This window comes from Amaranthus tricolor, chromosome 7 (assembly GCF_026212465.1).
Source record: "Amaranthus tricolor cultivar Red isolate AtriRed21 chromosome 7, ASM2621246v1, whole genome shotgun sequence".
NCBI classification, from domain to species: Eukaryota; Viridiplantae; Streptophyta; class Magnoliopsida; order Caryophyllales; family Amaranthaceae; genus Amaranthus; species Amaranthus tricolor.
The window spans coordinates 7,619,499-7,645,827 of NC_080053.1; the positions used below are offsets into that span (position 1 = coordinate 7,619,499).

Consider the following 26,329-nt stretch of genomic DNA (forward strand, 5'->3'; position numbering starts at 1 on the left):
ATAAAAAAGGAACAAAACAAGGATAAAAGCATAAATGAAAAAATAAGTTTTGAAGGAGGGAATGTGGGAATAAAAACAAAAAAACTAACAACCATTGATGATAAAAAGCCCACCTTTTAATTTAATAAGTATGTTACTTGTGGACAAAAAAGAACACATCTTTTTCTATATATAGGCTTATTTAGTTTACATATTACATACACAATAAAAAATTCATAACAAAATATAGCAAATATCATGAAGAATTTATGGTTGATGAGATCGATTAATATTACCAACATGGTAGTTTTGGTTTATGTTGTTTTACTTACTACGTTAGCAAGTGGTCAACAATTTACAGCAATGTATGTCTATGGAGATTCACTTGTTGACAATGGAAACAATAACTACTTGAATGCTCAAGCCAAAGCAAATTTCTTACCTTATGGGATTGATTTCTATCAGGGACCCACCGGAAGATTCACCAATGGAAAAACGATAATCGATTTTCTTTGTAATTCTATTGATCTTAATCTCTTATTGTTTTATTGTTCATTTAAAATTTAACGAAATACTTAATAACTAAAGCCTCCAGATATATATGTATGTGTTACATATTGTTAAATTAGACTGGACTTATTGTGAATGTTAACATATTAACGGGGGACACAAGTGCACACACTTCATAAGCCAAGGAGATATATAACATCCCAAAACCATATGGCAATGGGAAGAAGGTCTCTAATAGCTTATAAAGTGTGCACACCATTTTTAATTTATCGATGTGGGATAACTAATCCCAACACATATTCTATTCTACTCCTCTCACACTAGTCACGAAAACCCTATTTACTAGGAGTATAGAAGTATACATGGCCTCCTCTTAAAAAGAACATGGAGTATAATAATACTAAACATACATGAAAATTTATCATTTTATTTGTGGTACACATTTTAAGTTTATTTACAAGTACATAAGATTGGATATTTGATTTTTGTGCAGGTGAGCTAATAGGTATACCTTATATTCCAGCCTTTGCTAATCCTTTTTCAACTGACCGAGACATCATATTTGGTGTAAACTACGCCTCAGCTGCTGGTGGTGTTCTTGAAGAAAGTGGACAAGGCTTAGTATTTTCCTTTCCTAGTACTTACAAACAGTTGTTATCTTAATTATCCATTAGATTAAATTAAATTTAAAACAAATGGTAATGATTTGTGCTCCTAACTTCTAATTCAAATTTACTAATCTTAACCATTAAAACGAATCTTATATTATTATTATTATTATTATTATTATTATTATGTTAGTGAACATTTAAAGTGAAATTATCAATGATATTTATTTATTTTAGTATTTTTTCAATGATACCCTTAAGTTTTTTAAATTCTAAAACTTACTTTCGTATTATTCGGATTTTCTAGAATCGGGACCTTATTGCTTTTTTCTTCATATAATCATTAAATAGTTTTTTCCTTTCTTTTGTAATTTTAAAAACTTAAAAACATAAAAAAAAACATCTTGCTCATCCCACCCTTTCCACCACCAACTTTCCCTTTTCACCTTAGCACTTACTCTAGCCTAGCCATCAACCACCAACCACCAACCACCAAGTCACCCCCTTCTAAAATCTAGCCAACCCTAGCCTCTATCGCTGCCAACCTTAACCACCAAAATCAGAAACTTTATATGAGTAAAGCCGATCCCCACTTGACTAAACCAACCATCACACCAATTTTCGTTAGTCACACAATCAATTCTCCATTGAGTTATTGACTTTTTGAAGCTAAAATCATAAATGATATTTCCTCATTATCTTCCTATGAATCACCTTACATTTTTCATATTCAGAGATTTTAAAGAGATTTTTACGGTACCTCGCTAATCCCTTTTGGCATCCTCTCTTAACTGAAAATCAAGAGTTTCTTTTGTTAAATCATTTTGAGATTGGAGCTAAAACATCGTTCCATGTAGGAGCATATATGCTTAACTACTAGTACTTTTCTGAGTCACAAATAATGTTATAATTACCGCGATGTGAAATTACGTGGAGGCAAACAGGGGCAGATCCAGGGTTTAGAGTCTCGGGGATTAATGAATGGATAAAATTTGAAGAGAATTTTACTGCAATTCCGACAAAGTTTTGTTTGTAAAATCAACAACTAAAATTTTTTTTATTCTAGTAAAATTACATGTAAAAGCATAATAATCTCAATATAAAGTCAAAATAATATCAAAAAGATTAATTAACGTCATTCTCAACTCAAATGTTAGCAACCAAAAAGATTAATAAAATTTAATTAACGTCATCCTCACATAACGAAAACAAAATCTAACAAATACATTCTCTAGTCAAGTTGCAAAAAAAATCATCTTGCTCTTTCCCATTATTTTGAATATTTTTAATAAGAACATTAACAAACACTTTCAAAGATAGAAACAAAAATATTTAAAAAGATAACACTCTAAAAAAATTAAAAATTTTTTTTAACAAACGTAACACTTTAAAAACATTAATCAATTAATGTCTTATAAAGATTAAAAAAAAATATAAGCAAAAAAAATTTAAATTCTAATTCATAATGTATAGCAAGATTTTTAACAATTACTTCCTCAAATCCTCTTGCTCTTCCCCATTATTTTGAATATTTTTAATAAGAACATTAACAAACACATTCAAAGATAGAAACAAAATATTTAAAAAGATAACACTCTAAAAAAATTCAAAAAAAATTTTAACAAACATAACACTTTTAAAACATTAATCAATTAATGTCTTAATGATAAAGATTAAAAAAGAAATATAAGCAAAAAAAATTTAAATTATAATTCATAATGTCTAGCAAGATTTTTAACAATTACTTCCTCTATTACTCTCATTTTATACCTAGTGTAAAATAACTGAATATTAATGGAAAGAAAAATCTTGTTCGAGAATATGACAAAAAATAACTAAAAATATACATAAGTGGTTAAAATAGATAGATAATATTAATAAAATAAAAGTGAGACCATTGCTAAAAAGAAAAATTGTGCAAAAATTGCTTTCTTTTAAATTTGCATGGGGCCATGTGTCTCCTATGGCTCCATGTGGATCCATCTATGAAGGTAATGATATATTTCTCGCTTTCTTTTACAGGAAAATGCATTAAAAACAATTTAAATTTTGAGGATGATTTTGAATTTTTACATCATAAATCATAATAAATTAAAGAAATTGAAATAGTAGTCTGAATCAAGTTGTTAATTGTCATAAGAAATTGAAGAAGAAAGTGCTTATGGAGAAGAAGTGGGGGAGGGGGAGTAAGTTAGGGTTTCTTTCTTAGTTTTTAAAATTGAAAAATAAATACAAGAAAAATATTCAACTATTTTAAAAGCGAAAAAAGTATAAGGTCAGGGTAAAAAAAAATTAAATAATACAGGGTATAACTAAACATCTAAAAATACTTTAGAACATCATTAATAAAGTACTAAAATACGTGTCTTATTTAAAATTTACATGAAAGAATAATGACATAAAATTTTTTGAGGGAATCTTGACACCTTCTTGAAAGATCCATGATCATCTTGAGAGGTCAACCCCTTTACCATAAAATTAAGGATCTAGTTTATATTTATTGTGAAAAAATGCACCATAAATAATTGTTTTGTTATATGAAATTAGTTTTTTCATGATAGTGGTCATTAAAGATTTAAAGCGTAAAAAGTAATATGATAGTCATTTTAAATTTTATAGTTTATGTTAATTACTTTATAAAAATATATTTTTGGAGCGTCAGGCTATTTGTGATTAAAGTAGGAGACTAGAAGTTATTGATGAATTTGTTAATAATAAGTATGGCTGTTTAAATGTGATTCGACCTGAAAATCTGAACCAAAACCGACAGTTAACCGATTCGAAAATATGTTTCTTTTTAGTTTTATCGAATCGACATTATCCGAACCGAAGTTGCGCCCGATCCAATTTACGACAGAAAATCTTAAAATCGAACCCGAATTGCGACCGATTTTTATAATCGACATATAACTGTTAACCAAGATTACCCGAACCTAATAGTGACTGACCCAAGTCATACTCGACCCGAATCATACTCAAAACCGAACTTGATCCGGCTAAAACCGACTTAAACCAAACTTGTTTTTAATTGAAATGCTGTACCTGAACCAATTTTAATATAGAGGTATGATCGACTCATATTCAATCATCTTATTAACATCTATAAAGTAATAGAAATTTTAATAAATTAAATTTTATACATACATGTTTTCATATTTTTAGAGTTAATAATTAATGGTTAATGTTTATTTAACTATTTTTAATCAAATTTTATGAAAAATGATAAAACTTTAATTTAAATTTACAGTCAAACAAGTAAAAGTAACAAAATTAATCTCTAACTGATTTGCATTTTAACTATTTTGCCTTAACTAAGGGGAATCTTATCATCAATCAAAAAATGTCTAACAACTTAATTTGATATTGACTCGATCTATAGTAATTAATAATACGTAGCCGAATTCTACTGGAAAATAATACCCGAACTCGATCTGTACCCGGTAAAGCGAACCAATAATTAACCGATGACAGTCCAGACCGATTGACTACTTGACACGAACTTCAACCGAGACCGAACTGATGCTAACCCGATAGCTCAAATAACCGATCTTCAGCCAAACAGTGACTAACCGACCTGACCCGTGTGTGACCCGCCGTAACACGCATCCGAAAAATAACTGATCCGAAATACAATTGAACCGAATGACACCCGTCTGAAACCGACCCAATCACTCGAATGAACACTATTAATAAGCTTCAACTTGTATATAATAAAACCCACATAAAAGCATAGTTGTTAGTAGTTCATTAAGTTAATATTCTAGTCGACCTTATTCTAGTAAATATGAATTGAGTTATTTTTAAACGGTTAATAATAGATGCAACAGGACATAGGTAGCTAATAGCTAATGGCAAGTTTAAAATGTGACAGGGGCAGAGATTTAGTTTCAGTAAACAAGTGGAAAATTTTGGGATGACAAAGAGGCAATTACAAAACCATATGAGTGGCCAAGAGTTACAACAATATCTTGAAAAGGCCTTAGCTGTGGTGATCCTGGGAAGCAACGACTATGTCAACAATTATCTCAATCCGGGTTACCCGACTCGCTCTAAATTTAAGCCCGACAAGTACGCTGATATTGTCATTCATCTTTACTCTAACCAAATCTCGGTAATAATAACTTAAGACTTTTTTTTTTTTTTTTTTTTTTTTTTTTTTTTTTTTTTTTACACATGTATTTTTTTAATAATAGAAATATTATAACAAGGAATTTTCAAGATTGTTTAGTTTTGTTTGTTTTTTATGTTTTTTTGTACGGTTGAGTTGTTTGGTTGTGGTTTCTTGGGGCATGGGATGTTTGTTGGGATTATTGAGCGTTTGTAGTTTGCTCTTTGCTGAACGTTGTATGCATAGTCTCCCTATGTTTTTTGTTTAAGGGGGCCTTAATATTATTTGTGCTTTTCCTATAGCTTTTTTCCCCTTTTGGGGTTTTTTTATGCCCGTGGCTGTAGTCTCTTTAATATCTAGTGTTTTTTCTTTGTTACTCTCTCCTATTCAGCTTATGTGTCCCATTTTTTTATGGTCAAGTCACCTTAATTGTCCCATTTCTATTTTTGGTATGGATTTTTGACTTTTATGCCCTTAGTAACTTTATCCTATTTTCAATTATACCCTCCATTATCCATACTAATTTTCCTCCCTTACATTAAAAAACCTATAATGCCACTCTTTTTCCTACCTTTAGGGTCTCACTTTTGACTCTCCTTAAAATCCGTGAAAAGTCAAATGGGACTTCTAAGGTGAATAGGAGGGAGTATAATATTTCCTATTTATATATATATATTTGTTGGGTCTGGTTGGGTTCGGTTAAACTAGTCGATCTTCACCCATTAGTAATTATACTAAGCAATATTTTTCAGGTCCTATACGATCAAGGATTACGACGATTCTTCTTAGCTGGAGTAGGGCCAATTGGTTGTACCCCTTCTCATAAAACAGCAGCCCGATTGCCTCCTGGTAAATGCAATGATTTCGAAAATGATGTGATTCAAATGTTCAATACAAGGCTTAAATCTCTTGTTGATCAGCTTAAGGTTACCCACCAAAATGCAACCTTTGTTTTTGGGGATACTTTTCAAGGTTTAATGGAGATACTTACTCATCCTTCCACATATGGTAAGTCAAAAACGAGCGAGAATCATTTATTTATTTTGCAAATAAGTATATAAGTCAACTAAAAAGAACTTGGATTTACTAAACAACTTTTGTCTATTTGTACTAAATAGTGTAAAAGAAAGTATTTCCCCATATGTTGGTACAAGATTTAGGTAAAACGTAGAAGCTAAGAAAAATTAATACAACACTTATAATATCTATATGTCTGAATCATCAACTTACGTTTTTATATAAAACTATGCTGGTATTATTGGGAATGACACAGTGTTTAATGGATTCGGTTGGGTGGGCATGTATTATTTTCTTGTCCTTTTGTGGGTTTATTGAGAAAAAAAGAAAATTAAAATATGCTAAAAAGGTACAATCATGTCAAAAAAATAATAATTGAACAAATTTATTATTACAGTGTAAAATAAAAGGGTTATATGGTTCCAAAAGAAATGGAAGAGTATATTAAATTGTATTTGGAACGAAAGTCTCTTTAATTTGGTACAAGTAAAAAAGGAGTAAATGCAATTGCAGGTTTGACTGAGTTGGACAGAGCATGTTGTGGAGTGGGCAGAAATAATGCAGAAAAAATGTGTCTTCCATTATCAATACCATGTTTGAACAGAGATCAATATGCTTTCTGGGATGCTTTTCATCCAACTCAAGCAGTTCATAGGAACCTGGCTTTAATGGCTTACAATGGCCCTAAAAACCTTGCTTATCCTTTTAATCTCAAACAGATGGTCCTAATTAAGCCCTGATTTATTATCCTATATCTCTAAGTTATCAATTCAATTTTTTTAAAAATTAAGTACATGTCTTTTTATAGATGTAATTGTAATAGTAAAATTTTTAGCTTATAACCTTATATAGGTTGCCAGTTGTTCGATTAATCATGTAATAATGAATGTTCAAACTGTATTCAATATCAAAATGTATTAAATGTATTTATTTTATTTTAAGTATTTATGCTTAATTTAATTAGCATGAATCTACAAATCGACAATGTACCGCTATAATGCTATTTGGTTTTCAAAGTAAATAGTATCAGGAGTTTGACAAACCTTATCTTATTAGAGTATGTGTGCAGACAATGGAAGCAATTCACCAAAAACAATAAAGAAATAAAATTAGTGCACGAACTGATAATTGTTGAGCCAAAGATATAGAAAGGAAAAGAAGGGGTTGTATTGAATCGGAAAAATTAATTAAAACAAAAGAATAGGCTATACATATATATAGCCTTTACAATGAGACAACTAATCATCTAAAACAAACATAGAGTTTGTTATAACAAAGTAATTCTGTTATAACAAACATAAGACTAAAAACAATTACATAAAGAATACAACACGTGCTTAACAAAAGACAAATAAATAACATATGTGAGATATGTTGGTGCTTGTTGTACTCCTTTAGCTACTACCTTTGCACACACCTACAATAACTCCTCATAACTACACACATGCACATAGGATTGAAAACACACTTGCAACAGTAGGACCTTACAAGACCCAAGCTTATATTGTAACCCCCCTCCCCCCCCCCCCCCCCCAAAAAAAAACTATGAGGTATTGTCAGCGAATTGATTCTTTGTTGGAAAGTAAGTCCAGGTCAGCAGATTCTCAAAAATCTTTTGCCTTGTGAAGTGACAATACACTTCAATATGCTTTGTGCGATGATGTGGGACAGGGTTCTTGGCAATATGTATTACTGATTGGTTATCAAAATGGATAGTGCAACGCTCTAGCTTGGTCAGCCCAAGGTCTTTTAACAACTGAATAATCTTACTACTTCAGAGGCTGCATTAGCAATGACTCTATATTCAGCCTTTGAACTTGATCTAGAAATAGTTTTTTGTTTCATTGATTTCCAACTAATTGGGGAATTCCCCAACATGAGAACATATCTAGTAACTATTCTTCGTGCGTTTGGGCAAGCTACCCATTCTTACAAACTAAGCTTAATATTCCATTGCAAAATGATGCCCTGTCCACAAGTGTAATGTATGTTGTTGAGGATGTATTTCAAGGCATCCCAAAGAAGTACTCTTGGGGCTTGCATGAATTGAATCAGAGTGTGAATAACATATAACAAATCTAGTCTAGTATATGTGTCAAGAAATTGAGTTTGCCAATGACTCTGTATAATGTAGGATCATGAAACAATTCTCCCTCATTTGTAAACAACTTTAAATGCATAGGTAAAGAAGTAGCTACTTTATGAAGAGAAGGAACCCCACTTTCTTAGAGTAACTCTTTAGAATATTTGTGTTGAACAAGTTTCATCCCTTTGTCAGAGTAGCTAACCTCTATCCCCAGAAAATAATGTAGGGCACCTATATCGTTAATGGTAAAGGAACTATGTAAATGTTGTTTGATAGCAGTAATCTCTTGTTCACTACTCCTTGTGATGAGAATATCATCCACATACACAGCTAGAATAGTGATGTGGTCATCCACATTCTAGGTGAATAGAGAATAATCATTTTTTGACTGAATAAAATTTAGCTCCTGTAAGGCACTAACCAATCTAGCATGCCACTGTCTAGAGGCTTGTTTTAAGCCATAGAGAGATTTTTTTAAGATGCAAACTTGATTGTGAGGATTAGGAATTCCCTCTAGCATAATCATGTACACTTCTTCATGCAAATCACCATAAAGAAAGTTGATATCTAATTGATGAATCACCCATTATGGCTTACGGCTATAGCAAGTAAACATCTATTAATTGTCATTTTAATGACTAGGGAAAATGTTTCTTCATAATCGATTCCATAATTTTGATTAAAACCTTTCGCAACAAATCTTGCCTTGAATCTTTCTAAAGATTCATCAGAATTTAGTTTCACCTTATAGATCTACTTAGATCCTATACCCTTCTTCCGTTTTGGAAGGTTTACTACTGCCCATGTTTGGTTGTCAACCACGGCTTGAATCTCTTTATTCATTGTTGATATCCACTAAGGATCTTTGCTAGCCTTAGCATAACTTTTTGATTCATTATAAGTATCATAATTTGCTACTATATGATGATGATGAGCATTGAGGGTATGATATGAAACTAGGTTGCACCAATGTTGATTATATGTATTGGTACAAACATAATCTTTCAAATAAGTTGGTTAATGCACTGATCTAGTAAATTTAGTTCTTACTATCTAAGAATCAGTAGAGTTAGGGACATCAGAATATAGTGTAGTATTACTACAAGGATGAATATTATTAGCCTCATTGTTATTTTCAGGATTATTAGAAATGTAGGCTGGTTCTGCATCATTAGAGAACGAAAGAAAAAGTTTTTGAACAGATTTTGAACCAATACTATTTTGATAAGGAAAATACTTTTCATAGAATTACACATCCTTGTACACAAACACAAATTTGGTGTGCAAATGATAAAGTTTGTATCCCTTTTTGTTTGGGGCATATCCTATAATTATATAGGAGGAAGCTCTAGGCTCTAGCTTGGTTTTGTTTTTACTTGAAGTAGAAGCAATACATAGATCCAAAGGCCCTATAGGTGTTGAAATTTGGCTTAAAACCATACATGAGTTCATAGGGAATCCTCTTTCTTAGAGTTTGCAAGGGCATTCTATTAATAATATATGAACATCACAGGTTAAGCTGTCAGCCAAAATGCTTAGCAGTTGGAAAGTCTCAACTGTTTTTATTTTTCTTCTAGGAAAAGGATCCCTAGCCTTCTTGGCTAGAGGACGAATAATACACAAACATTCTTTATAAATGGCATTGATCTTAAGATAAGGAAACAAGAAATACAATTTTTGGAATGGTAAATGTCCCATTCTTAAGTGCAAATGTCTACCATCATTGTTGTTAAGAAAATGCACATTGCTGACTGTTGCAACTTTATGATACTTGATTCCTTTGGAATATTGGTTAAGATTTGAATCTAGAAGGAAGTAGAGAGCATTTTTTGCCCTACCAAGAAGCAAAAGCTTCTTCATCAAATATTTCTGAACAAAGCACCCATTAAAGTTAAAATTCATGCTACAATGCAAGTCTTTTGATAAGCTTGTTAACAGAGATGAGGTTGAAGCAAAACTTGGGTACATATAAAACATATTCAAGAGTAATGCCATTTAACAATTTCATTGTCCAAATAATGTCCACTTTTACTAGAGTTCCATCAGGTATAGTAATTAGGTGAGGTTTCTCTTCTACTCTAATATGTTTGTAGAACAAATGTAGTTCGGTGCAAATGTGGTCAGATGCCCCACTATGAACTATTCATATTGCATAACTTTGAACATTAAAACAATACTTATGAGCCAAATGTGCGGAGTTGATAGTTGAAGGTTCCTTGGCTTCCATCTACACATTGGGTTTGTTTAACAGACTGAGGAGTTGACCCACTTGTTCATCTGTAAGTCTTAATTCACCTGCATTATTGGCATTGTCAGTGTTTGTGCATGCTGTATTGGACACATTTAAAGCCATATATCCATCTTTCTTCCAAGTATTCTTGAACTTTGGTGGGTAGTAGCCATGGATATTCCAGCATCTGTCCTGAGTGTGTCTAGGTACCTTACAATGATCTTAATAGAAGTTACTTCGTGTCTTTGTTCTTGAAGCATCTCCCTTCCCCTTGTTCCTATTGTCATAAGACTTTCTTTTTCCACTCTAAAGTCAACATAATCTTGTTAATTAGTGATGTTACCTTTACTGATTTCTTGATGGACTTGCTCTTGAAGCAAGATCCCATATGCTTTAGCTGCTGTGGGGATGGGTTTCATCATCAAGATATTGCTTGTTTGATGATACCTATAGTTGAGCTTCATTAATAACTGTATCAATCTTCTACTGTTTTGAATCTTGGTTGCATTCAAGGAAAGATCACACTCACACCCATTGTAACCACAAGAGATCATAGGATTAAGAACATCTAGCTCATCCCAAATTTGTTACAATTTGGTGTTAAAATTTTGTATGCTCATATCTTGTGTTTTAGTAATCTTGCTTAGTTCTTCCTCAATATGAAACAATTAGGTAGAGGAAGATTGCTCAAAACAATGTTCCAACTCATCCCAAACTTCCTTAGCGGTTTTCAACTACAAAATACTCTTTGTAATGTTTTCATCTATTGCGTTTATGATCCATCAAATCACTATATCATTAACACGATACCATGCTTTTCCTTGTGTAGTATAAGTTGTTGATCTCTTGATAGTGCCATACACAAACCCCTTTTTATTTTTTCCAGACAGTGCTATAAACATAGCTCTTTTCCAACCCTTAAAACCTACCCCTCTAAGTATATTTGTGACCATTTCAGACCCATATCTGTTGGGTGCAAGTAGAGATGGTGAAGGAGAGAAAATAGATTCAAGGCAAGTAAGGCTCTAATACCATGATAATTGTTGAGCTAAAGAAATAGAAAGGAAAAGAAGTTGTATTGAATCAGAAAAAAAATTAATTGAAACAAAAGGTTAGGCTATACATATATATAGCAATTACAATGAGACAACTAACCATCTAAAACAAGCATAGAGTGTGTTATAACTAACTAATTCTGTTATAACAAACCTAAGACTAAAAACAATCACATAAACAATACAACACATGCTTAGCAAAAGACAATAGATGATAGATATGAGATATGTTGCTGCTTGCTATACTCATTTAGCTACTGCCTCTGCACACTCCTACAACAGCTGCTTACCATTGTATACGTGCACATAGGATTGAAAACACACTTGCAACAGCTGCACCTTACCAGAGCAAGCATATATTCCAACACGAACAATAAAGAAATGAACACAAAGAATTAACATTGTTCACTATCGATGTGATAGCTACGTCCACAGGCACCGAGAATCATAAGTTTCACTATAAAACTGCAAGATTATAAGGATGAATCAAGAAAATTGTCTAATGGTGGCTCACTTTCTATCTTGTGTTCTAGTAACCCTTACCATAATTACAAGATAGGTTTATACGAGTATGTTTAAGATTGATTATTCGACATATCGAGTTTGCACTGATTCGATGTCGGTTGAAATTTGAGTCAAGATTCAATCAGGCTCAGGTCGTCCACGATTATAAATTGGTTCAGTTTTACTGGGTACAAATCGTGTTCGGGCCTTACTTTTCAAGCAAGAGTCAATTAAGGGCTACTATTGATTTAGTCAATATATTATCAAATTTCCTTAAATTAGTTGACGAAAAATGCTTACAAATCAATTAATGATTTTTTTATATGTGTCAAATGAATTCCTTTTAATTGTTTTACTTTGGACATAATTGTTAACAATTATTTTTCAATTTGGTTTTATAACTATGTGGGAATTGGGCTCTTTAATCTTTAATTTGGTTTTCAATTACTTTATTAGATTAGTTAATAAGATAACAGAATCTGTATTGATCATAGTTCAAAGTTTAATAATCAAAATTCGATTTATTAGAGTGAATAAAACCAATCTAAACTATTTGTTAGACTATCAACCATATACTTATTAGCAAATTATTATAGTGAATATTCTACAAAATTATTTGATAGACTTTATATAAAGCTATTAGATTATGAAAATATTACAAAGTGGAATAACTTAAATTTGATCTATTAGTATTAATGAAAGTATTCTTAATTATTTAAAGTCTAATATAAACTTGTAGCTATACCTAAAAGTGATATTGAATAGAGTCAATCTTGTTGAGTGCGAACAAAACTAATCTAAATCAATTGTTTAGACTATTATAGACTTATATAGGTTTTTAGTTTAACGAAATTTTTAACGAATTAAATTTTTTTTATAAGAAAGTAACTAAATTAAACTTACTATCTATTAATCAATTTAACTTTAAAGTTAATAACACAAATATAAACTGTCTAATGCACTATTGTAGTCTTATACTTATGAGGGAATAACTAAATTAAACTTACTATCTATTAATGGAGAATGTGTGAAAACCCCTAATCTATCCCTTGATGTTTAATTTCCCATTAAAGTAAAAGATACAACTTCATTTTTTCTCCAGACAACCATACACGATGGTTAATTACAGGGATTATGATTGAAATCCTTATTAGTGATACTTAAGGGTATTGTCTGATTAGATAATGCTTTGAAGCATTCTTTCCCTTCCAATAAATCAAGTCATGCATCAAAAAGTTATAATTCCATTACTTTTTATATAATTCATATACTAATCTATAATCATGATCCTGTTATTGAGTGTTAGATAGTTATTATCAAAAATTTCTCTTCTTACATCTAGGGATGGTCATGGGGCGGGTCTGGCCAGACCCGGACCCGGACCCGGACCCTATTATTTTTTTTTGAATCCAGACCCGGATTCGAACCCTAAGGGTCCAAAATTTTCAGACCCAGACCCGGACCCTACGAATCTGACAGGGTCTAGGGTCCTTAATGGGTTCTTAATGGGTCTTATACAAAGCCTCTTTGATTTGTTAAAATTGAACCTTTTTCGCACTTTTTTGTATTTTTGTAAGCAACTTATTATCGTATTACAAAGACTTCTTTGAGTCCATGAAATTCAAATATTCTAGTAAGGAAAATGAGAGGAAGGTACTCAGCTAGTAAGTTTATAACCCTCCAAATTATTTTGTGTATCTTTGCATGAGGGAAAGGACTTCAAAAACCTCAACTTTTTTGTTTGGGATTTGTTTCTTGATAAGTCTACAATCTTGCATCCACCTTACTTAGTTTTGTTGTCTTATTGTAATTGCCTCTCTGCTCCATTGCTGCCAACCTTGACACTTACGTCCATAGCTTATGTACATAATGAAGCATCCCACCAGTACCTTCCTAAGTCACTGATAGTCCGCCACCATCCCTATAAACCTACCAACCAACTCAATTTTAACTCTTAATTTTAAAAGTTTAGGGTCCAGGTCCGGGTCCGGGTCTTCACCTTGGGACCCGGACCCGGACCCGTCAAAATTTTTTGGATCCAGACCCGGATTCGGATCCAACGGGTCTCAAAAATTAAGACCCAGACCCTTATAAAAGTGGCGAATCCAACAAGGTCCTGGACCCATGACCATCCCTAGTTACACCTAATGATTTCTTATAGCACTCTCATTAGTTCAGTGATCTTCGACCAACTTTGTAATCCAAAAAACAAAAAAAAAAAAAAAAAAAACGAAAACTCTCGAATTAGAAAGTTAGAAATTATTTATTTTTATGCAGATAATCAAATTAAAATGAATTTAGAAGCAATAATTAAATGAAAAACAATTTTGATTATCAGTTTGATCTTCTTGATGATCAGTTGCGATGCTGACAAAATAGTTAAGATTTTGCCTCAAGCAAACACCATAGGTATAAACCGACTCCCATGTTACCTTTTGGACCCCACAAATCTCAACTTTATTAATTAAAAATTTTCATAACCACAATTAATTTGTTTCTTAGCGCTGAAATTTGCATCTTCTTTCAATTCCACTAAAGTATCTTACTTCTCTTAGATTCTTTGTCTACAATTTTACTTTTTGAATGGTTTTAGTTAGAACTGGCAATGATTTATTTATGTTCCCAATTGTTTATGTCTAGTTTATTTGTTTGTGTTTGTACAAGTCAATCACCAATGGCCATTGATCAAGAAGAAGTATATGCTGGGTGTTTAACAGTGTGCATAGATTGTAGATGATAATGAAGATGGTTATACGGTGTGCACAGATTGTAGACGATAAGGAAAATGTTTGTTATCATTGTTCACTGGTTTATGTTGTAATGCAGACATTCTCCAACAGGTTTGTTTAGCCTTTTGTGTGCTTGTGCTTGTTTTTTTGTTACTTGGACTTGGATAATCATGTTAGACATAAATCAATTTTCCATACCCTTGTCTGTATGTCAAGACATAGCTGAGATGGAATAATAGGAGGTGTTGCCGAAATTTCTACAAAATTTATAATTAAACGTTATTAGTGTATTGTTTATGCATAGATAATACTCTCTGGGTTTTGTGGATAGTTTGTTTTGTAGGGTTTTTTTGGTTTGTATTTGTTTGCGGTTTTTTAATGTCATTGAGGAATTGGTGTTTTGTCTCTAATGGAGGTTTCTCTTATTGTTAATCATTTTTATGATTTGGTCTTTGATTTCATACACATGATACAGAAATAAGAGGGAGAATGGAAATAAATTATATCAGTGATATTCAAACTGCATGCATACCAGGAAAAGCACACATAGATCACAATAAGAAGGAATAAAAAAAGATTTAGTTTCGAACTATATTTTACATGATTATTTGGATAATAAAGTTCTTACAAACATTTAATGTACATATTTATCCGTTTTTTGAGATTTAGAACTGGATTTGTTATATTAATCTTTGTAATAAGGTATATATGCATAAATCTATACACGATATATAATTTATGTTTGAATGAAATAGTTTAAGTTACTAAGTTTTTGATTTTGATTTATTCTCCTACTTTATTGGCTTTGGCTTAAAAATACAACAAAAAAAGTGTTACATGATTATAAAGTGTTACATTAGCTTAATTGATTAGATAGAGAACTGATACCTAATTGACAAAAAAATATATTACCTAATATAGAATAAAGTGATACATAATGTTATTAAAAGTGATACTTAATCATAAAGCGTTACATTAGCTTAATTGATGAAATGAAAAAGTGATCATCATCATACCCAGTGTGTCTCGCTCATAGAAATCTATGATCAGGGTTTGGGGAGGAAAGAACGATGGCAGCTCATACCCATAGAGGAGAGTGCGGTCAAAGAGTCCCTCGGCTCGAGAGAAGTCTTCAAAAAGAGAGAAACCTACAACTTACAAATAAAATAAATAGAATACGTACAAATAACTAAAATAAAGATTAAGGTAATGAAGGAGGTAAAGAGCGATAATTAAAGGCAATAAACAATAATAATCAATGGGTAATAGGGACGGGTTTAGTAATCTAAGATTTGGATAAGGCGCCGCCAACTGCCCCTATCCCTAGTAACTTATAATAAAAAAATGTTACCTAATCCTTAACAAAGCGTTACATAAAGTAGTCAAAAGTGATACATTCTTACAAAGTGTAACATTAGCTTAATTGATGAGATAAAAAGGTGATATCTAATGATAAAAAAGTGTTACACAAGAAATGATAAGTAGCACTATGAAAATGATACATATGCAAAAACAAGTGTTACTTAAAGTTATTTAAAGTAATACTTGAAAAAGTGTTACCATAGACATATAGAAGTCTTATCTAAGAGAATAAGTAACACCGCCAGAAGTAGCACACAAAAAAGTCTTACCTTAGGTCTATAGTAACATTTTTAGTACTTTATGTAATACTTTTTAAGTGTTACCTAAAGTCAATTATGTAGTAGTGTCATGCCGGTAAACTGAGGGTGAATTTGAAATAGAGTTGGGTAAACCGGTAGTACCACACTCGCTTGAAACTCTTAGGATCCAAGTGTCCGGAATTAACCAAATAGAGGTTGATTTTGGTGTAGGTGGGTCGGGTATGGTTGGATGACGTTGAACTGGAGGTGGAGATCGTCTCGTTACTCTTTGAATCTCAGGATTGTAAGGAACTAATTGTAGCTGTGATCTCCAAGTGTTATGCTTCATGCAAGCAACACTAGAGATCAAGCGTAAGCACTGACATGAAATTTCTATTAAACAATAAACTAAAAGAAAACAAAAATGAACTACATCAAGCAAAAAATCAAAACATAACGCCTTGTTCTCGGCAGCAACGCCGTTTTGATAACCGGTTTGTAGCACGTTGTTAATACTAAGAACCTAGTTATGCAAACAATATTTATAATACCCTAATACAACGACAACGAGTATAATAGTAAGTTGGGGATCAAACCACGAGGACAAGACTAGAGAGACTAAGGACTTGATGTAAGGAGTTTAGAGGGTGAAAGAGAGTGTGAACTGAACTACAAAAGCAATAAACAAGAAAATATAAAACTAAGGATAAACGATAAAAGACAATTGGGGGTGGTAAGGATCCACCCTAGCTCGGTTTCTAAGGACTCATGGAAAGCTAGGTCAAGGGAGATCGAACGGTAGCGAGAGGAAGTTTGTGACCCTATAAGCCACACAAACGACCCATAATCGCCCTATATCTCTTGAAGAGTGGCAGGACAAGATTTGAATCGAATATCAATTAATCAATCGACAACAACCTCAACCCTAACCTAACACATGAAGAACAAGCACCAAACCTAGGGTTTCACTAAACCAGAACCCCTAAACAAACTACTCACACATGTTAGACACTACTAAGACGAAGCAAGTAAATGAGAAGATGATTGAAAGCATTAAGAACAAGAAATAAAGCAACAAGAAACAAAGAAACAAGTAATAAATGAAACTAGGAACTACTCTACAAAGCAATAAAAGAAGTAAAGGCAATATTGAAGAACAAACAAGCAATAAATGAAGCAACTACTCAAGTAAATGTAAAGAAAGAAACAAAGAGCAATAAATGAAAGTATTGAAAGACAAGAAAGCATATAAAGAAGAAATAAACTTACAAAAACCAAAACTTGATTGAAAGGAACAAAAGGAATGTAAAGATACAAAGCTTAAATGTATAGTGAAAGCAATAAATTCTACACTAGGGCATAAATGAAGAATGAAAGCAATAAAATTGATGTTCTAAGTTGAGAGGGAGTCTCTCAAAATAGGCATAAGCAATACTTATAGAATAGGGGGGGTATTTATAGCCTAATAGTATCGTGCCTTAAGAACCCTAAATGACCCACGAAGAACGGGTTGCGAAGGAAACGACACGTGCAGGATTTAGGTCCCATTCGCCCCAATCTATGGGCCATATGCCCGAATGGTGGCTAGGTTCGCCCGAATGGTCTACTATTCGACCGAATGTGCAGCAGTTTGGCCTTTCCAGTGAATCTCGAGTAATGCAATCATCCTTCATAGCTATATTCGACCAAATCAAGGGCCTATTCGGCCAAATGTTGTGTAGTTCACACTCTTGGGCTCCTTCGAAGCATCTAGCGGCTTTTGAACTCTGCGAGGGCCTTAGGGATGACTTGGAAAGGCTTGTGCATGCGCGTCTCATCTTCGATTACAGTGTCTAAGTCTCAAACTCGTGCTACTTGATCTCGAAATCTGCGAAAATACCTTAAATAATCTTAAAACACCTCGGAGACAAGAACAAGGTAAAATCGAGTGGAATATGTATAAAACCAGTGTAAAACAATGAGACTCGACAATATAATGGTGACATAAATGTGCTCTAAATCGAGCACGTCAGGTTGATGGCTTGAAATTAACTTGTTAAGTATTTCTCAATTATATGATAAAGGCAATCAAGTAATATTTGATGAAGAAAAATGTGTTGTTAAAAATCCGTACATAAGAAATATATTTATTACAGCTCCTAGCATGATAATGTTCATACTTTACATACTAACGAAATTTCAACCAAAGATTTTAAGTGTTTTATAGCTAGAATAACTGATCCAAAGCTTTGGAAAAGAAGGCTTGGCCACAGCAATATGCACACCATGCATGAACTTGCTAATAAAGGTTTGGTTAAGGGACTTCCATCCCTTGAATATAGACACATTCGTTTATATCATGTATTCAAGGTAAACAAGTAATTACTACTACACACTGATCTATGTGGACCAATACATTAAAGGAGCATAAGAGGTAAATCTTATATACTTGTTACAATTGATGATTTTTCTAGATTTACGGGGGTTAATTTTTTCTAGGAAAAATAGAAGCTTTGAAGTTGTTCTCAAAGCGTTGTAAAGAATTACAAGCTCTACTAAATCTTCCAATTGTTTTGTTGCGAAGTGATCATGGGAGAGAATTAGATCAATTAGGCTTCGATTCCTTTTATGAAAGATATGGTGTAACTCACAACTTCTCAACTCCTAGGACACCTCCACAAAATGGTGTGGTTGAAAGGAAAATTCGCACTTTAGAAGAAATGGGTATAACTATGCTTATTGAAAATGGATTAGCTAACCATTATTGGGTTGAGGTTGTTAATACATCAAATTATTTGCCTAACAGATTATTCAACCTATATTAAAGAAAACTCTCTATGAGTTATTTAAAAGAAGAAACCAAATTTTGCATACTATAGATCATTCGAATGTAAATGTTTTATTCATAATAATGGTAAAGATAACTTAGGTAAGTTTGATTCAAGAAATGATAAAGGTATCCTCCTAGGATATTCATTGAATAATAAGGCTTATAGAGTCAAACGTATAAATATGGTTAAAGAAAGTATACATGTTGTGTCTGTTGAATCTGATAACAGTATATTAAGTGATGGATTCAATGACTTAAATCATAATAAGCATTTTGATGACGAGAGTGAAGAAGAAGATGCTAATGAACAAGCCATAAATAGAAAGAAAATAATGCAAGAACCAATACAAAGTCTTGAAGATTTCGAGGAAAAACAGGTGGAGCACATTGAAGACTCCCAACCTAATCAAGAGACTAATGCTTAAGACATGGAAAGACAACATGAACGTGCTTGTTTTTGATACTACAACTAAAGATTCATTAAAGGAAGTATCAACTAGCTCTCTCAATGACATCACACGATCCATTCTAAGAAAAAGATTTAGATATCATTTCAACATCCTCCAAACAATATTATTAGTGATCAAAAAAAGGTATACAAACTCGATGTTCTCTTAAAAACTTATGTGTATTTGATGCTTTCGTGTCTCTTATAGGAACAAAGGATGTTATGGAAGAAATAAAAAAAACCAGAGTAGATCATTGCAATGCAAATTGAGTAAATGAGTTCGAAAGAAATAAAATCTGGGATTTAGTGGAAAGACCACATGATCGCAATTATTTGAACTACATGGGTCTTTCGAAAAAACTAAATGTGGATGGAGAGATCATAAGAAACAAAGCAAGGTCAGTAGTTCAAGGATATAATCAAGAGGAACGTATTGCTCATGATAAACTTTTGCACCCATTGTTAGATTAGAATCTATTCAAATTATGCTTGCTTTTGTTTCTTAAATGAACACAAAACTAAATCCAATGGATGTTAAATGTGCATTTTTAAATTGATTATTTACAAGCAGAAGTCTATGTTAAACAACCACCTGGATTTTAAAATGCAAATTTGACTAATCACGAATTCAAACTAAACAAGCATTATACCATTTGAAACAAGCTCTAAGAGCTTCGTATGATTGATTTAGCTCACATTTACTTGAGAATAACTTTCAACGAGGTAAAATTTATAAAACACTTTTTATTAAAACTAAAGGTAAATATATTCTTATTGTTCAAGTATAAGTTGATAATATAGTGTTTGGAGCTGGTAATGATTACTCATGCAAAGAGTATTCTGAGCTCATGTGTTAAGCGTTTGAAATGAGCATGAGGGAGGACTTGACATTTTTTCTTGGACGTCAAGTAAAGCAAAAAAAGAATGACATATTCATTTGTAAAAGTAAGCATGTTAGAGATCTTTTAAAAAAGTGTAATACGGACCAGTGCAAAAGTGCTACTCCAATGAGCGCAACAATTAGCCTAGATCAAGATTTGAGAGTTAAGCATGTTGATCGAACATCTTATTGAAGTATGATCGGTTCATTATTATATCTTATAGCTAGTCATCCAGATATTATATTTATTGTTTGCATATGTGCATGTTTTCAAGCTAATCCAAAATAATCTCATTTAATAACAGTTAAATAAATATTTAGATATCTACATGGGACTAAAGACTTTGGTCTATTATACCCTAGTAGTAGGGATTTTGCTTTGGTTGGTTTTTCGGATGCAAATTATCAAGGATATAAAGTGGATTAAAAAGGTACATCAACACCGGGTCAATTCTTGGGATCATCATTGATCTCATGGCTTTCAAAGAAACAAAACTCAGTGGCTTTATCAATAGCCGAGGTCGAGTATATTACAACTGGTGCATTTTGCTCACAAATATTGTGCACTATACTACAACTTTGAGATCTTGGAATTAAACTCAGGGCATACGAATTAGGTGTAAAACACAAGTGCAATTTGCATAACCAAGAGTCCAGTACAACGTTCATGTCCTAACAATTTTGAGGTACGTCATCATTTCATACGTATGGAACTTGGTATGTTTAAGGATGTTGTATTAACTTACAAGGAGCATTAAATATTATACATGTGTCGAGGGAGTAATTTAGGTAATTAATGAAAAATATTTGGATGATAATTTTATGTGAAAATTTGTGTGATTAAAATGCATGTGAAATTCACGTGAATATGTGTGTTAATTGTTGTTTTTCAAGTGTATTAGAGAATTGAAAATTAATTTCAATTTATTGGTACACTATTAAACACATATAAAAAGGAAAATGAGATTAAATTGTGAAGTGTCTTTAATTAATAAAGAACACTTGATAATCTTGGCTAAATAATTGATTTTAAATTGTCTTGAAACAATGACTGAAGAAAGTTTATAAAACTAGTTCTATTCCAATTATTATTTGGATGCAACTTTCAAAATAAATCATAATTGCAATACTCTACATCTATTCTCTGATGCCACCTAATTTAGATTTTAACCTTGATTTTTTGATTTTCTTACCCATATAGTCACTTCATATCCCTAAGTAGTCAAATTAAATTTTATATGCCTTCACATCATCATTTGTACTACTTGCTTTATTTACCCTTGTACTGCCCTTCTCTCCTTACCCATTTCCGAAACATTTTCTTTCTTTGCTTTCAAAAACTGAACTCTTTCTTCTTCCTTAAAGTTCTAACAATGGCACAAAAATGAAAACTCACTTGGTCTTCTATGAAGAAGGAACCTGAGTCATCAATTAGATCTCCCATTCTTGAGATGCCTACACCACATATTTCCTCACCACTAACTGCTATAGACATTTCGGAGACATAGTTTGAAAACCATACGACATTTGGTAAGTGGATTGATATTTTTAAGAATATAACTCTTTCTTTCATTGTTCTGCTAGATTATACCTTCTTTGTCTTTGAGGATTTTGAAATTGTTTCGTCCTTCATAGAGTCATCCCGAGGAAAACTCATAGAACCTGGTTCAATTACATATCAAACTGTTGTTAGAATCTTTGATTGCAATTTGTCTTTTATTACTATTGGTGGTTTTCTAGACCTTAGGAGTTATGTCAAGGGACATGAAATCATTGTGTCCAAAACCCTAATATACGAACTATTTAAATTTTTAAACATGGATGATCAAACCCCTAATTCTCTTTTTAAAATGCCAAGCACATGTTTGTTCTCTCTTCTTTTCATGATTTCTCTCCCACTCGACATTTAGCTCAAAATGGTCTCAATTTAAATGGTAAATTGCTTTATAATCTCATTGGTAAAATTAATTATTTAAAAGTTCTTCATGTGAGTTGGCGTCTGCTGCCCAAGTCATTTTAATATGGAAGATTGCTTCTAAGAAATCAATAGATAATGCTTTTTTAGCCTTTTGTACCATGCAGTTTTGTAGTTAAAATTTCGAAAACATGGCTTTACCCTATGCCAAGCTCCTCTCAATAATATTTGATCATTTCAATATTTCTTATGATCTAGAGGAAATTGATTATTTTGGCCCTCAATTATCTTTGCCTTCAACGTTCTATCTACCATTGAAATTTTCAAAATCAATGGCAAATATGAGTTCTACGAAAATTTGTTTGGGGTTGAAAAGGAACATTGATCGGGAATTTACGTCCTTCAATAGTAATACCTCAAGTGCACGGCGTAGCATAGTACGTCAGCAAGTACGGGTCGAATCCACAGGGTGTGGGGTGTATATCAAGGTGTTCTCAATGAATTAGTTCATTAAACAACGTATATATAAATGTTTGTTTATTTAATTAACTAAAACAAACAAATAAAGACTAAAGCTAAAACAAAGTATAAAAAAATGAAGCTAATTAACAAGAACATAAGATCAAAGGCAATACAAACACATCAAAAAGTAATATGATGATGAAGAGGCAAAGGCTACGCTTTCTCACCAAAATAGTGTTTACTAATCTTCAACCTAAGGTCATGGATATGGTTTATGGGGAAGAACGCATCTTGGATACTAATGTTCTTTCTCGAGCAACAAAAGCTTCCTAAAACATACTCAACTACCTATTCTCATGGAGCTAAGCATATTTTAAGACATGGAGCACACATTCATCATTTCCAATCAAAATATCTACCTATTCTCATGGAGATGATTCAATTTTCAAGAATAGACTATCATTAGAAATTGACTCTCGCCCTCAATCCAATGACACTACATAATAGTAAAATCCATCTCAAACCATAAACATCACAACCAAGCCATAGGTAAAGAAAGATATTTAGACTACATACATGGTGATAATTACTAGCCTAAGCCAAAATGAACTACTCACTCATATTGAAGTTAAACATAACTAAAGACATTGAATTCATGACAAGTTCTAATAACAAAAATCAAAAGCAATAAAGTGTAGAGAATAAAAATTACTAGCTTGGAATTTAATTCAAGGAAGATAATCAATTGAAGAACTAAAGAATGCCAACGGTGTAAACTCCACAAGCTCCAATTGCAATCCAAAGGTTTGATGAAATGCTTCAATAGATTGACTTAATCTCAATTACATGAATATATCAAATGATCTTCAATGATGAACTAATCAAAAGCTTGAACCTTCTAATAAGTCTTTGAATAGAAATTGTAACTAAGAGTACAAGAATGAATCAAGGAAAATACATAAAGGAAGATTAAAACTAACTAATGAAAGTATAAAATTCAGAACATCAGTTGTAAAAGAAAATGGATCCTTTGCATGAGCTTCTTTCTCTCTATTTATAGGAGGGAGGACAAGTGGTGGGTGGTGGCTTCCTGATTTCTCCACCACCCTATGTGTGAGATAGGTAGGCTATAGATGGGTGGAAAATAGGGGCGATAGAGCAGTAGAGTATGACTGGTAGATGAAATAGGTAGGGCATCTAATCAACAACTTTTAAAAGCGTAACAATTTCTACCCGCCGAAATCGCTCGATCCGAGCCAATCCGCTCGACCTGGTCTAGCGAGCATCAGGTACACAGGTCAAAATTCTTAAAAAATAGAGCATTCACAAAAAGGGCTTTTCTCGACCGAGCGAGCTCGCTCGACCCATTGAAAATTCATCTGTCGACATTCTGAAGCTACTTGAAGTAAATAGTACTTTTGCTCGACCCGAGCCCATCGGTCGCCTGGGTCAAGCGACCTTCAGGATGGTCCTGCTCAGCTTCTATCTCTAATACAAGTCTTTTGTATGCTCGAGCAAGCTTGGCTCGACCCAATTTTGGCCGAGTGGGCTTAGAATGGTCTACTTTAGCTCCTTTTGGCTTTGTTTCCTTGACTTCGGTCATTAAGGCTTTGATTGCTTGAGCTTTTGGAGTTAAGTGAGAATTGTATGCGCTAAATGTACTTGGTTTGTGATCGATTTTGACAAATATTACCTAAAATGCACAAAAACACCAAAATACCCAACCAAGCGTAAAATCCCAAATAAAGCAAGCATAGTTATGCAAAATTCCAATACAATAAAGCCAATTAATGTGGATAAAATATGAATAACAACTAACAAACATCTTAAGAAAAATCATGGTAAAGGGCTTTCACGCTTAGAAACTTCGCTTAAGGATTATACAACCCATTCTTGCCTTGACAATTTCATGATAAGGTTTCCACTATAACATTTACGCTTGAAAATTTCATTAAGGAGATGAAGGAAAGGTTGTGGAGGAAGTGGAAAAAGATGGTTAGCATGAAGTTCTAGTCAAGGAGCCATCCCCTGAATTAAAAGAAGGAACTCTAGAAGCTAAGTAAGCTACACCATCACTAGTAAAGGAACTTGTTCCCAAGAAGTGAAAGACTAGATCAAAAAAATGAATCGATATGTTTTTTTGTTTTTATGAACAATTAACTTTTCGATTTTAAGTTTTACCAAACAATCCCAATATTTTTTTGTTAACTGCTAATTTACTTTTTGATGAAGGTCAAAAAGGGGGAGAATGAATTTGGTTGGTCTGTAAAAATAAACTTTGCTTTTGCTTTGCACTACTACTGTCTACTACTTGCTACTGTTTATATTTTTAACGTATTTAGTCTTATGTCTTGGTTTGCCTATTGCATGTTGTTGTACTGATTTGCATGTACTATATTTGGTTGATGATAACTATTGCATATGAAGTTATTGGTGTTGCATGTGATGTTATTGGCCAAAGAATTATTATAATATTAGTCCATATGATGTTACTTTATTGAAATGTTTGAGATAATACTCAAAGTTTTAAAATTGCTTTGAAGTTACATAGTTTTGTAAATCTCTGTCATGATAAATTACATGTTGAAACATTTTTCACTTAGAAATTAAGTATTTACATTTATTCGAATAATTATTTTAAAATCATATTTAGTATAAAAGTAATTTTATATGTTTATTTGGAATTAATTGATATGTTTTCATTTAATTGTTAGTTTAATTTAATCTGACTTAACTAAGTAGAAATAGTCAAAGGTATATTATCGTCATACTCTTTTATCAATTACCTGAAATTGATTAAGTGTTAATTTGTGAGAATATATTTATTATTATTTCGATCCAAATTAATTAAGTTAAATCAATATTAGCAATTTGGTCTTATGCTTTGATATGTTAATAAAATGAACTAGTTGCTAAATATTTTAGTTACATATCAAAAAATGATGCTATAATCTCGTTGGCTATCTCGGTGATTGTTCAGACTCCAAGAAACCTTCACGGCATTTTGTACCTGCAAATGTTGCCACAACAACTTCTACTTCTTCCGCTTCACCTATTGATAACATCTTTACTACTGCCCAATGGAACTCATTGTTGGTGTCATTGATATTTCTCTTATATTTGAAAACAGGTTGAATTCTAAGTTTGATACTTTATGCTGGATTATTGATACTAGTGGTAATCAACACATTACTTGGGATAGTTCAAAGATGTTTGATACTCAATCAATCAAATTAGCTGTCAGTTTACCTAATGGCACAACCAAATGTGCCACCTGGGTTGGCGTCATTTCCTTATCAGCGTCTCTTACTCTTATTGGGGTTTTACTTGTTCCTAATTTTTATTGGAATTTACTCTCTGTTTCCCAACTTAATCATGCTTACACACC

At 32.4% G+C, this 26,329-nt stretch overlaps 2 protein-coding genes across 2 annotated transcripts; one reads left to right on the forward strand and one right to left on the reverse strand.

Moving 5' to 3' along the window:
• The first annotated feature begins 225 nt into the window (after positions 1–225).
• Positions 226–7,108, forward strand: LOC130817952 (GDSL esterase/lipase At5g08460-like). Its single transcript, XM_057683939.1, has 5 exons — positions 226–493; positions 983–1,110; positions 4,969–5,208; positions 5,958–6,213; positions 6,736–7,108. The coding sequence occupies exons 1-5, from the start codon at positions 238–240 to the stop codon at positions 6,960–6,962; spliced, it is 1,107 nt and encodes a 368-aa protein (XP_057539922.1). The 5' UTR covers positions 226–237; the 3' UTR covers positions 6,963–7,108.
• A 352-nt stretch (positions 7,109–7,460) lies between these two features.
• LOC130818444 (uncharacterized mitochondrial protein AtMg00810-like) lies at positions 7,461–9,151 on the reverse strand. The gene is made up of 6 exons (XM_057684615.1): positions 9,079–9,151; positions 8,796–8,875; positions 8,511–8,666; positions 8,156–8,343; positions 7,993–8,077; positions 7,461–7,505 (listed from the first exon to the last, which is right to left on the reverse strand). The coding sequence occupies exons 1-6, from the start codon at positions 9,149–9,151 to the stop codon at positions 7,461–7,463; spliced, it is 627 nt and encodes a 208-aa protein (XP_057540598.1).
• Between the last annotated feature and the right edge of the window lie 17,178 nt (positions 9,152–26,329).